The sequence below is a fragment of the Hemiscyllium ocellatum genome, chromosome 2 (genome assembly GCF_020745735.1).
Source record: "Hemiscyllium ocellatum isolate sHemOce1 chromosome 2, sHemOce1.pat.X.cur, whole genome shotgun sequence".
Lineage (NCBI taxonomy): Eukaryota > Metazoa > Chordata > Chondrichthyes > Orectolobiformes > Hemiscylliidae > Hemiscyllium > Hemiscyllium ocellatum.
This window is the reverse complement of record NC_083402.1, coordinates 137,706,358-137,720,023: the sequence shown is the minus strand read 5'-3', so window position 1 is coordinate 137,720,023 and position 13,666 is coordinate 137,706,358. Positions and strand designations below refer to the sequence as shown.

Below are 13,666 nucleotides of genomic sequence, written 5' to 3'. Positions count from 1 at the left end.
ACTCCCTTTCTTGAACAAGGGAACAACATTTGCTATCCTGCAGCCTTCTGGTACTATTCCTGTGGACGATGACTACATCAAGATCAAAGCCAAAGGCTCGGCAGTCCCTCCCTGGCCTCCCAGAGAATGCTAGGATAGATCTCATCCCGCCCAGGGGGATTTATCTATTTTTACACTTTCCAGAATTGCTAAAACTTCCTCCTTATGCACTTGAACCTCATCTAGTCTAGTAGTCTGTCTCTCAGTATTCTCCTCGACCACGTTGTCTTTTTCTAGTGTGAATACTGACAAAAAGTATTCATTTAGCGCTTTCCCTATGTCCTCTGACTCCACGCATAACATCCCACTACTATGACCGATTGGCCGTAATCTTACTCTAGTCATTCTTTTATTCCTGATATATTGATAGAAAGCCTGAGAGTTTTCCTTGATCCTATCCGCCAATGACTTCTCATGTTCCCTCCTGGCTCTTCTTAGCTCTCTCGCTAGATCTTTCCTGGCTAACTTGTAACTCCCAAGAATCCTATCTGAGCCTTCACGTTTCATCCTAGTATAAGCCGCCTCCTTCCTCTTGGCGAGAGATTCAACTTTCTTATAAAACCATGCCTCCTGCACTCGACAACTTCCTCCCTGCCTGACTGGTACATACTTATCAAGCACCCACAGTAGCTGTCCTTGAATAAGCTCCATATTTCAATTGTGCCCATGCCCTGTAGTTTCCTTCCCCATCCTATGGATCCTAAATCTTGCCTAATTGCATCGTCATTGCCTTTCCCCCAGCTATAACTTTTGCCCTGCAGTATATACCTATTCCTTTCTATCAGTAAAGTAAATATAACTGAGTTGTGGTCGCTATCATCAAAGTGCTCACCAACCTCCAAATCTAATATTTGGCCAGGTTCATTATCCAGTACCAAATCTAATGTGGCCTCTCCCCTTGTTGGCCTGTCTACATATTGTGTCAGGAAACCTTCCTGCACGCATTGGACAAAAACTGACCCATCTAAAGTACTTGAACTATAGTATTCCAAGTTCATATTTGGAAAGGTAAAGTCCCCCATAACAACTACCCTGTCAATCCCGCTCCCATCGAGGATCGTCTTTGCTATCCAATCCTCTCCATCTGTGGAACGATTTGGAGGCCTATAGAACACTCCCAACAGGGTAACCTCTCCTTTCCTGTTTCTAATCTCAGCCCATACTACCTGAGTTGATGAGTCTTCAAACGTCTTTTCTGCGACAGTAATACTGTTCTTGACTAACAGTGTCATACCACCCCCTCTTTTACCTTTTTCTCTGTTCTTACTGAAACATGTAAATCCTGGAACCTACAATAACCATTCCTGTCCCTGCTCTACCCATGTGTGTATTAGAGGCCACAACAACAAAATCCCTGGTATCAACCCGTGCTGCAAGTTCACCCACCTTATTTCGGATGCTCCTGACGTTGAAGTTGACACACTTCAAACCAACTTTTTGCTTGCCAGTGTCTTCTTGCGATCGTGAAATCTTAGTTCTGACTTCACTACTGTCAACCTCCCGCATACTTAAATTACAATTTCGGTTCCCATCCCCCTGTTGAATTAGTTTAAACCCACCTGAGGAGCATTATCAAACCCCTACCCCTCTCTGGTACCCTCTCTGATCCCTGCACTACCCATCCACCTTCTTCTTTTATCTGAGGTGTGACGACCTCCCTGTAACTCCTCTGAATAACCCCTTTTGCCTGCCGAATGATCCAACGTTATTCAGCTCCAGCTCCCTAACGCGATTTTTAAGGAGCTGGAGTTGTGTGCGCTTCCCACAGATGCAATCAGCAGGGACACTACTGGTGACCCTTACCTCCCACATTCTGCAGGAGGAACATTCAACTGCCCTAACACCCATTCCCACTATTCTAAATTCCCAATGAGACTACTGAAAAATGAAAAAAAAAGAAACCAGTTACCTTCCCAATTGGCACGCAGAACCTTTTTTTTTGGTTAGAGAAGGCGGACAAGTGGGAGACAGTACCTGAATAGTATTTTGGGTAAAACAACCACCCAAATATAAAGTCTCACTTACCCAGCTACACTGCACTTTGCTCTAAATATTTTTTCATGACCCAGTGAAACCAGGCAGCATTCAAAATATATTTTTAAACACCTACTTGAAATATTTATTCTTAATAAGAGTGGTGCATTTTGTTTTTATTTATTAACAGATGATTAATGACCTGGGCTAACCAATTAGAAATTGTTAATGTAATTATTGTGCTCATTGCATCCAAATAGAGCCAATTTATTTTATTGCACCACAATCCCTTTCACTAAAGACAATATAATACAACCCAGATTTGGGTGAAGTACAAAAGCAGCAGCAAATTGTATTTCATGGTGCATTAAACATAGATTAAGTATCTAGCACACTTCTCCTAAGAAAATAAAAAATGACACACACCAGTTGTTGAAAGGTGATGACCAAATGTTTGGTCTGATAGTTAGATTGAGTAGAAATAATATAAATGCTGTTGAAGAAGTGAAGGAATATATGGCAAAGATACCCTAAGCCAAAATAATTTTTGAATTGGTGCAGTCATAGGGAGAGAGGAGCCCCCAAAATGCTCATAAGAGTATGCCGAGGTTTTAACTCCGTGACAATGAAGGAATGGTGATGTAATTCCAAGACAGGACATTGGTTAGGCCACTGTTGGAATATTGCGTGCAATTCTGGTCTCCTTCCTATCGGAAAGATGTTGTAAAACTTGAAAGGGTTCAGAAAAGATTTACAAGGATGTTACCAGAGTTGAGCTACTGGGAGAGGCTGAACAGGCTGGGGCTGTTTTCCCTGGAGCATCGGAGGCTGAGGGGTGACCTTACAGAGGTTTACAAAATTGAGGGGCATGGATAGGATAAATAGTCCAAATCTTTTCCCTGGGGTCGGGGAGTGCAGAACCCGAGGGCATAGGTTTAGGGTGAGAGGGGAAAGAGATAAGAGATCTAAGGAGCAACAGTTTCACGCAGAGGGTGGTACCTGTATGGAATGAGCTGCCAGAGGATGTGGTGGAGGCTGGTACAATTGCAACATTTAAGAGGCATTTGGATGGGTATATGATTAGGAAGGGTTTGGAGGGATATGGCCCGGGCGCTGGCAGGTGGGACTAGATTGGGTTGAGATATCTGGTCATCCATGGATGGGTTGCACCGAAGGGCCTGTTTCCATGCTGTACATCTCTATGATATGATATTGTGTGACTGGGAAGTAAACTTGCAAGTGGCTGGAGTGTTCCCATTCATCTGCCATTGTTTAGCTGCTGAGTCACAAACGTGCAAGATGCTGTTCAAGGAGCCTTCGTGAAGTGCTACAGTGAATCCTGTAGATGGCATAAATTGCTGCCACTGTAGCTAGTTGGTGAAGGGAGTGAATATTGAAGGTGTGGATGTGGTGTCAATCAAGCTCCTTGGTCCTGGATGGTATCAAGGTTGTTAAGTATGTTGGAGCTGCAATCATCCATGTAAGTGGATGATATTCCATTACATTCCTAACATGGCCTTTATACATGATGGGCAGACTTTGGGAAAACAGGAGTTAAGTTACTAGTCAAAAAATTGCCAGCATCTGACCTACCTTTATGGGTACTGTGATGATAATGCCATCATTGATCGTCAAAGGGCACGATTAAATAGTTAGATGCGTTCATGTTGGAGATGATCATCACCTGATAGTCGCACAGAGTGAATGTTGGTTGCCAGTTATCTGCCCAAACCTGAGTGGTGTCCCGCATATGGGACATTTAATACAAACCGACCGACTCCCACAGCTACCTAGACTACACCTCCTCCCACCCTGCCATCCTATAGTCCCAATTCCTTTGGCTCTGCCGCATCTGCTCCCAGGAGGACCAGTTCCAATACCGTACAACCCAAATGGCCTCCTCCTTCAAAGACCACAATTTACCCCCAGACGTGATCGACAATGCCCTCCACCACATCTCCTCCACTTCCTGCTCCTCTGCTCTTGAGGCCCGCCCCTCCAATCGCCACCAAGACAGAACCCCACTGTCCTCCCCTACCACCTAACCAACCTCCACATACATCATATCATCTGTCGTCATTTCCGCCACCTCCAAACGGACCCCACCACCAGAGATATATTTCTCTCCCCTCCCCTATCCGGTTCCGAAAAGACCACTCCCTCTGTGACTCCTTTGTCAGGTCCACACCCCCCACCAACCCAACCTCCACTCCTGGCACCTTCCCCTGCAACCACAAGAAATGGAAAACTTGCGCCCACACCTCCCCCCTTACTTCCTTCCAAGATTCCTCTATATTGGGGAGACAGGCCGCCTACTTGCAGAACGTTTCAGGGAACACCTCTGGGACACCCGGACCAACCAACCCAACCACCCCGTGGCTCAACACTTCAACTCCCCCTCCAACTCCACCAAGGACATGCAGGTTCTTGGACTTCTCCAACGCCAGACTATAGCAACACGACAGCTGGAGGAGGAGCGCCTCATCTTCTGCCTTGGAACCCTCCAACCACAAGGGATGAACTCAGATTTCTCCAGTTTCCTCATTTCCCCTCCCCCCACATTGTCTCAATCAAATCCCTCAAACTCAGCATTGCCTTCCTAACCTGCAATCTTCTTCCTGACCTCTCTGTCCCCAACCCCACTCCGGCCTATCACCCTCACCTTGACCTCCTTCCACCTATCGCATTTCCAATGCCCCTCCCCCAAGTCTCTCCTCCCTATCTTTTATCTTAGCCTGCTGGACACATTTTCCTCATTCCTGAAGAAGGGCTCATGCCTGAAACGTCGATTCTCCTGCTCTTTGGATGCTGCCTGACCTGCTGCGCTTTTCCAGCAACACATTTTCAGCTCTGATATCCAGCATCTGCAGTCCTCACTTTCTCCCCGCATATAGGCAGGCTGCTTCAGTATCTGAGGAGTCACAAATGGTTCTTGATATTGTGTAGTCATCAATGAACATACCCATTTCTGACTTTATGGTGGAAAGGAGGATATTGATAAAGAAACTGAAGATGGTGAGGCCTAGGAGACCACCCTGAAGAATTATTTTGTTATTCATTTAGGGTGAATTATTCAAGCTCCATTCCAGACAGTTCTGACATATGGAAACTGGAATATGCTTTAAATGCTATATTGACGTCTAACAGGATACTCTGACCAAGAAATTTCTGGCTTATTAGTAATGTTCCAGTTCCGAATGAGAAGGATTTTAAGATCAGTCAACTTCAGTGAGTGCAGACTGAAGTGTGTTACAGATTAATTAGAGAGTGAGTTGTTGTGGCAACACACTTTGATATGCATATTGTAGTCTCTAGCTATGGATAGTAATGGGAGGGATTTCATTTTTTTTTCCCCATCATATGGCTAAAATGGAATTTCTCCTCTCTTAGAATTCCTACTGTGTGGAAACAGACCATTTGGCCCAACAAGTCCACACTGACTCTCTGAAGAGTAACCCACCCAAACCCATTCTCCTACACTCACCCCTAATTAATGCACCCATCCTCCACATTCTGAACATTACAGGCAATTTAGCATGGCCACTTCGCCTAACCGGCACACCTTTGGGCTGTGGGAGGAAACTGGAGCACTCGGGGTGGGTGGGTGGTGAGGGGAAGAGCCACGCACACACTTGGAGAAAGCGCAAACTCCACACCGTCGCCAAAGGCTAGAATCGAACTTGAATGCCTGGTGGTGTGAGGCAGCAATGCTAACCCTTAGCTGTCGTATATTTTGGAAGGTCTTACAGGTTGCTGATTTATCTGTTTGGCTGTATTATGACTGCATTTTCCTTTGCTCTCAAGTTAGGATGCCACCACTATGTCACACAGTGCCAGTCCTGCAGACTAGAGACACAACTCTGAGTACTACATTGATGTCTATCTGGGTTACTTAGCTGAATGTCCACTAAGTGACAGTTCTGTGCAATTCATATACTTTGCACAGGTGGAATATAAGGGGGAGAAAAACTGATTGATTGGATTTCCTTTGGTATGTGTGCAGTTGAATGCAAAGATGATGAAACTTGAGACTCTGAAAGCTCAAACAAGGCAAATCCCTTGTGTCAGCATCAAGTTGAGACCTGTAAAAGGATTTGGGTGTTTAGTTCCTTAGTTGTGATTAAATGAGATCAGTTCTACTGAGGTCTTGAAGTGACTACCAGAAGGCTTAACTTTGTTCAATTTCCTGTTTTCCCTTTCAGTCAAAGGCCAGAAAACAGTTCAAAAGAATATTGTAGGAGATACTCACTTCAATAGTATTGCATTAAAACAGAAGTTCCATTGTTAAAAGGTCAATATGCTGAAAATGACACATTGAGAATCAGAATTATTAAAACAAAATGTTTCACTTCAGAGTGCCTTTGCCTTTGATGTGCTAAACTCACAAAATGCTAGTTGTAGGAGACTACAGTTGAGCTGAAATTGGTAGCAGATCTTTCTTTAACGTAGAGCTATGAGATGAGAAACGCATTGATCAAAATCTTGATCATTTGTTTCATGCCTTCACAGGGACGGCATGGTGACTAAGTAGTTAGCACTGCTGCCTCACAGCACCAGGCACCTGGATTTGATTCCAGCCTCCTGTGACTGTGCAAACTCCACACAGAGACATTCTCCCCATATGAGCGTGGCTTTCCTCCGCGTGTTCTGGTTTCCTCCCGCAGTCCAAAGATATGCCAGTTAGGTGGTTTGACCATGCTAAATTGTCCATAGTGTTCAAGGACATGTAGGTTAAGTGCGTTAATCGGGATAAATGTAGAGTAATAGGGTAGGGGAATGGGTCTGGGTGGGTTACTCTTTGGAGGGTCGGTGTGGACTTGTTGGACCAAAGGGCCTGTTTCCACACTCTAGGGTCATAGACACTTCTAAGAGTCTATGATCTCAATCAGTGTTTTACATTGAGGGAATAGTAGCATCACAGTTATGTTATTCCGATAGCAGTTCAAAGGCCCTGACTTCTGCTCCTGCTATGACATTGAAATGGAATGGAATAAAAAAGAATGGAATGAAAGGCTAGACTTTATGGTCATCATAAATTTGTTTGTATTTAAAATGTGTCTGGTTCATTAATTAATTATCTTTAGAATCAAAGTGATTCTAACAAAGAGGAATGCCATTTGGCCTGTCATATCTGGTGCTACTTTCTGAAAGAGAAAATTACTTAGTGCTATTTTTTTTTCCCCATAGCCCTGCATTTTTAAAAATGTTCAGGTAATGATCCAATTCCTTTTTTTGAAAGATGAAAATGCATCTCCCTACAACACATTCTTATGAGATTGATTCTAGATTCTAGTCTTACACTGCAAGAAAAAAAAGCTTCATATTTCTGCTTTTGCCAATTATCTTAAATTTAGTGTCCTCTAGGTCTTGATCCTTCTACCTTTGGCAACCGTTTCCCTTGGTCTACACTGAGGTCCTGACTATTTATTTTTGATGAAGCTACAATGAGGCCTAGAATAATGAAATCCAAACTGAGCTCCAGTAAGCAGGCTACCACTTAGTTGGTGAAGCTTAATAATATTGTCTAGTTAGGTTATGGTGTTTAAATCCCCGAAATTGGGAGTTGAACCCACGCAGTGCTTAACTTAGAATTGGGAGGATATGAGCACTGAGCATCCAGAGCACTGAAATGTCCATTAAACATACTGAACTAATTTGCCAACAGAAAATTATTGCTCTTGCGATGACATCAGGAACTTTTGGTTTAAAGGTATTTGATTATGGGGGGTTGTTGAAGAAGCAAGAAATCTGCCATCTTTATCTCGTCTAGACAAGCAGGAAGCTGGAAGAACACAGCAAACCAGGTAGCATCAGGAGATGGAGAAGTTGATGTTTCGGGTGCAATCCATCTTCAGTTCTGCTTGTCTACCTTGAATTCCAGCATCTGCAATTTGTTTGTCTCTAATCTTTATCTCATCTGACTTGCACGTGATTTAAGATCCACAGCAATATGGTTGACTTTTAACTCTTTTCTGAAATGACCTAAGAAGTTGATTGTAGGAAATCACCAATGACAAAGTCAAATAAAAATATACTTAGCAGATCATAGACCAATAAATTGGGCATTGGAAATACTAATTTAGTCAATCCTGAATGTCTTTTTCAGTAGTAACTGGATCTTAGGCCAAATTGGGAAATCTGTCTTTGTGAATTAATCATACTTTCAGATTCATGCCTTCTTGCCAATGTCAGTGTTTCAGATTGCCCTATTACCATGCCTTGTATGTCATTTTCTGCTGTCTCTATAGTCCTCAACATTAAGAACAGAATAGAATTATAGACCAGTAAGCCTAATATCAGTAGGCAAAATGCTAGAGTCCATTATAAATGTTGGGATAACAACACTGGAAAGCATTAACAGGATTGGACAAAGCTAACATGGGTTTATGAAAAGGGATTAATGCTTAACAAATCTGCGTATGTTATGTAATTAGCAGAATAGATGAGGGAGAAATTGTAGATGTGGTGCATTTAGAATTTTAGAAGGCTTTTGATAGGAGGTCCGTATTCAAAAATAAAACTCGTGGAATGTGGGTAATGCATTGGCCTAAATTGAGAATTGGTTGATAGAAAGACCAGTGGGAATTACTTTTTCTTTTCAAGTTGGCAAACAGTGACAAGTGTAGAACTACAAGGATCAGTGTTTGAGCATCAGCTATTCATGACAAATAAAAGTAACTGGGATGAGGGAACCAGTTCAATATTTTCAGATTTGGTGATGACACAAAACCGGGTGGGATTGAGAGTTAGGATGCAAGCAGGCTTCAAGGTGATTTAGACAAGTTGAGCGGCAAAGAAATGGCAGATGCAAAGTGATTGAATGTAAAATTATGCACTTTTGTGTGAAAAACATGGACGAGTGTTATTTAAATAGTGATATATTGGGAAATGTGGATGTACAAAGATACCTGGGTGTCCTTGTATACCAGTCATTGAAAATACAATAGACTGGGAGATGCAGCAAGCAATTGGGAAAAAAAGTGGTGTATTGGTCTTCATTGCAAGAGGATTTGAGTTCAGAAGTAAACTGCAGTTTCAGAGCACCTTGGTGGGACCTTACCTGGAGTATTGCATGTAGTTTTTGTCTTCCTATCTTAGGATACACTTGCCATAGACTGAGTGCAGTGGAGGTTCACTAGGCTGATGCCAGGAGCAGCAATATTGTCCTATGAGGAGAGATTAGTTTGAGTGAGTTTATATTTTCTAGAATTTAGAAAGATAGAAGGGGATCTGAATGGATTTCACATTTTTCAGTTGGAGCTGGATGGACTAGATGCATGGAGGATGTTTTCCCTGTTTAGGGATTCTAGAAATAGGAGTCTAAGTCTGAGAGTACAGTGCAAGCCTTTAAGACTGAATTGAGGAAACATTTCTTCAGTCAGGGTGGTCAACCTGTGGAATTCTCTACCACAGAGGCTGTGGAGGCTAAGTCACTGAATATATTTCAAGAAAGTGATAAAAATTTTAGATTTTAAAGGCATTAATGGGTATGGGGTGAAAGCAGGAATTTGACATTGAAATAAGAGGATTAGCAATGATTATATTGAATAGTGGAGAAGGCTGAAGCAGCTGAATGGCTACTTCTGCTAGTTTCCATGTTTCTGATAATTCCAGACTACAGGACGATTTAAATCAATCAAATATGAGGACGGAGATCTCCCGGTAACTATCAATTGCGACATTCTATCAGTATTGTTTTTTTACTGCTTGGAAGGAACATGGAGGCCACAAGGATGTAGTCATGATGGACAGCTTCAGTATCTGTCACAAAGGATGGTTGAGTAGCACTACTGCTCATTGAGCTGACTAAGTCCTCAAAGAAATAGTGCCAGAACAGGCCTGAGGCAGGTTGTGCCAACAAAAGTGGAGAGGGATGAAAATTACTTGAGTTTGACCTCATCTGTTGCAAAGACATTGACAGTGTTGGCAAGAGTGAGCATTGCATAGCCTTTAAGTCCAATTTACACACACACTGAAGACAATTTTCACATCTTTTATGACACTACAACTGTGTTAAATGGAATTAGTTCAGCTTGGATGTAGTAGGTCAAAACTTTCCATGAGGAATTGTGGATTGTCAGCTACAATAGAAACAAATTCAACCACGATCTATAACCTCATGGTCTGGTCAGCTAAGTACCTTTTAAAATGAGGTGTCGATTTATTGAAACTAATTAGAAATTAAGACATTTCTTCTCATCTTAGTCTTAAGTGATTCACCCATAGGATCTTGTCCTAACATTTGTGATTGCTTCTTGAAAAGCTGCAGCACAGCTGGCATAGAAATCCATCCACTGCTATTGGGAAGCAATTACTGTAGATTGATTTGCCCTTTAGGAAGGAGCCTTCAAGGTATTGAAAATTTTCATAATTTAGGAAATTAAGTCAAATTATGCATATTTGTCAGAACTAATCTATGATCAATTTAGGGACCATATTTTAGTGATGGGTGTAGGTGCAGTGTGCTTCAAGCCAGCCATTGCTTGGGTTTTCTTGATCATTGAGAATGATATCTTTCCTGTAATGTGGTGACCAGCGACCTGTGCACTATTTCAGCTATGACCTAACCAGTGTTTTATGTAGTTCTTGCTTCTCTGCTTTTGTATTCTATAGTTCATACAGTAAAGATAAGCATTCAGTATGCTAATTGTCTCATATCTTCTGTTTATTGTTTAATCCCTGATTGTGTTTGCCCTGCCCAAATTAAAAGTTTTCTTTCTGGCAAATTTCGCCTCACGTCAGGTTGTGAGAAAATCACAATTACCCTTTTTATCTTTGGAGGAATTTAAATGGGTTAATTAAATGTGATAGAGCTATGTGCTAATTACTTGCATTCCCCAACATCTCAAAAAAAAACCAAAATCCTGTTTTGCCAATTTGAAACAGTTTTTGATGTATTTACTCTCAAAATCTGCCTTAAGGTACCATTGGTAACGTAATCAATTTGACACTGTAAGCCTTTAAGAACTGTCTGTTGTCTGTTTGGATGTATGGGCTGATGGATTTTGCAGAAAATTATGATGTAGTATTGGTAGAGTAGGAATGAAAAATTGAGAAGACATATTTAGAAGGTTTTAGTAAAGTTCACTAATGAGTTTTATTAATTAGGACCCAAGGCGCTGTTTCAGTGAAGAGTTCACTGTTGTCCTAAACAATATTTATCCTTAATATATTATCAGCAAAAGAGGTTCTCGGATCTTTGTTTTTGGAACCACATTAGAAAAGTGACTGAACTTCTCAAGTTTTTCATTGGCTGAGAAGTTTTGTTGGGAGGTCCTAAGGTTGTGAAAGTTCTGAAGAAAGGTCACCAAATCCGAAACATAACTTTGATTTCTGTTCACAGATGTTGCCAGACCTGCTGAGCTTTTCCAGCAACCACTGTTTTTGCTTCTGATTTGCAGCATCAGCAGTTCTTTCAATTGTGAAAATTTGCTGTGTTTGGTAGTAGATGACTGTAGTTGTATCATAGAATTTTAGAAGAGAACTCTGAAAACTAAGTGTGATAATCTGAATCATCATATCTGGAAATACCAAGCTAACTATGTTGGTATGTGAGACACAAAGCAATGTTATGTCATCCTGATGAAACAATACCTGCTTCAGAGGGTTCTGTTTGTATAAGGAGGGAAGCCTTAATTTTTAAAATCTCCATTATGCTGAATTGGAGCCTCAAAAGCATATTGATAAACATTAAATCCATATTCTCATTTTCTATTTACCCTAAATTGTTGATATGATCTTGGTATTCAAATTTGGTGTTTTGTCAACCAAGTGGCAGCCACACCAGAAGCTGCATTTTCCAAACTTTCAGGCCCATACAGTCCTACAGTGTGAGAAATATAAACCAAATAGAAACAAATTGTCAAAGCCCTCAGTGTTCAATTGCTGAAATTTACAGGATACGTTTTGTGTACTTCTGTGTAAAGTTTTCAACTTCTTTAAGTGGAGTTGCATCCTCCTTTTAATGTCAGTGCACTTGTTTTACAGGTGAACAACCTTATAAGTGTCCACAGTGTCCTTACTCAAGTTCTCAGAAAACTCATCTGACCAGACACATGCGTACGCATTCAGGTTAGTATAATTAGTGGTGTGTGAGCCATGTTTTGTAGTAATTCCAGATGATGTGAATTGATACATGATATAGTATCTTTGTTGAAGGAGCTACCAATCTAGGTAGTTTAAATATTGCCGTAGCAGCTTCAGAATTTGAATTCATTTTTTAAAAAGGTGTTCAGGCTGGTATCAGTAAAAATTATCAGTTGTAGCAGGTACATTCATGCCTGTTAAGGAAGGTAATCTGATATTGTTGTCCGGTGGAGCTCATCTCTGACTAGTCTCTCGTTTGTGTGGTTGTCTCTTAACTGCTTTGAAATGGCCTAGAAAGCCACTCAGTTTATCAAAGTTGCTGTCAACATTTTACAAGAAAAAGCTAAACAACACCATCTTGGGCTAAGAATGAGTAATTAGTACTGTAAACTTATTAACTTGCATCTATGACACTAGGATTGTGCCACTTAATCAAATGTTCTAGATAATCAAGAGGTATGCATAACCGCAGTAAACTCTGACCAAGCAAAGCTTCAGGCCATCAACATCCCTCAAAAAATCTGCGCAAAAAATCAATATGCCTCCTAACGTCAATGTAAAAACATACAATGAGTAATAGAAACTTAATGCAGTAGGTATATACTTCACTGTTATACTCTATAGCAAATACTTGGACATCATAGTAGATTGCGGCATTTGGGTGGTTTTTTTTGCAGGTTTGTTAAGAGTGCTGATTGATAATGTGCCAGTTAAAATAAAGTTTACTACACAATAGTCCCCCCGCTGTACCCATGGGGCATACTTTCCAAGACAAACCACGGATAGTCATGAACCCATTCATTTAAATGGGAAATTTACATTCCTGGCAGACCCCTGATTCTGGAACGTTCCCTGTAATATGTTCAGGTTGTGGTAAATTGTGGGTAACTGAAACCGGGCTCGTGGATATAGCGGTCAGCCTGTTCCAACTGTTTCTGTTACACTTGAATCTGGAGTTATTTTTAATAAGGTTGTTTGTATTTCTCAGTGATTACTTTTACAGATAGTAAACGTTTACATGTTTACTCAGTATAATCCTTGACAATATGCATTTCAACCCTAGAAGCTGTTTTAGATGAGGCCTGTTCTGTCTTTTATGTTTTCGGTTTAGATTCTGATGAGGCTGATGATTATTTTTTGCCCTCCAAAACTGAATGGTGCTTGGGTCAGTTGAAGTGCCTCACGTAGGAACAGCTGACATGTCACAAAATGAATCCTGTGTCTACTAACTTGAGCTTCATTTTGCAGTGCTTTTAACCAGCACACTTGACTATTTTAAAAATATGTATTACATCTATTGTATCATATGTATGTATCTATTTCGTAACATAATTCAGCATATGTACCATTTATATTGATTTTGTTCAGAAATTGACTTACTTACTCTTAGCCATAAAATTAAATGAATGGTGTTCAGTGACCTTGTCTATACATATACAAGTTCATTAATGCAAATTCTGTTTTTGTATGTTTAAAAGGATGCAACTCCTTTTCAAATATTCTCACAACTGTAGTTTTGTATTTGGAATACATCACTGAGTTGATTATTACTTAGTCACACAATCAT

General features: G+C 40.9%; 1 protein-coding gene across 1 annotated transcript in view; it reads left to right on the top strand.

The window, feature by feature from the left end:
• rest (RE1-silencing transcription factor) overlaps window positions 1–13,666 on the top strand; it is a 35,721-nt gene that overhangs the window by 9,331 nt on the left and 12,724 nt on the right. Inside the window, exon 3 of the mRNA XM_060840488.1 lies at window positions 12,001–12,084. Coding sequence (XP_060696471.1) covers window positions 12,001–12,084 — 84 coding nt within the window. The remainder of the gene's footprint in view (window positions 1–12,000; window positions 12,085–13,666) is intronic.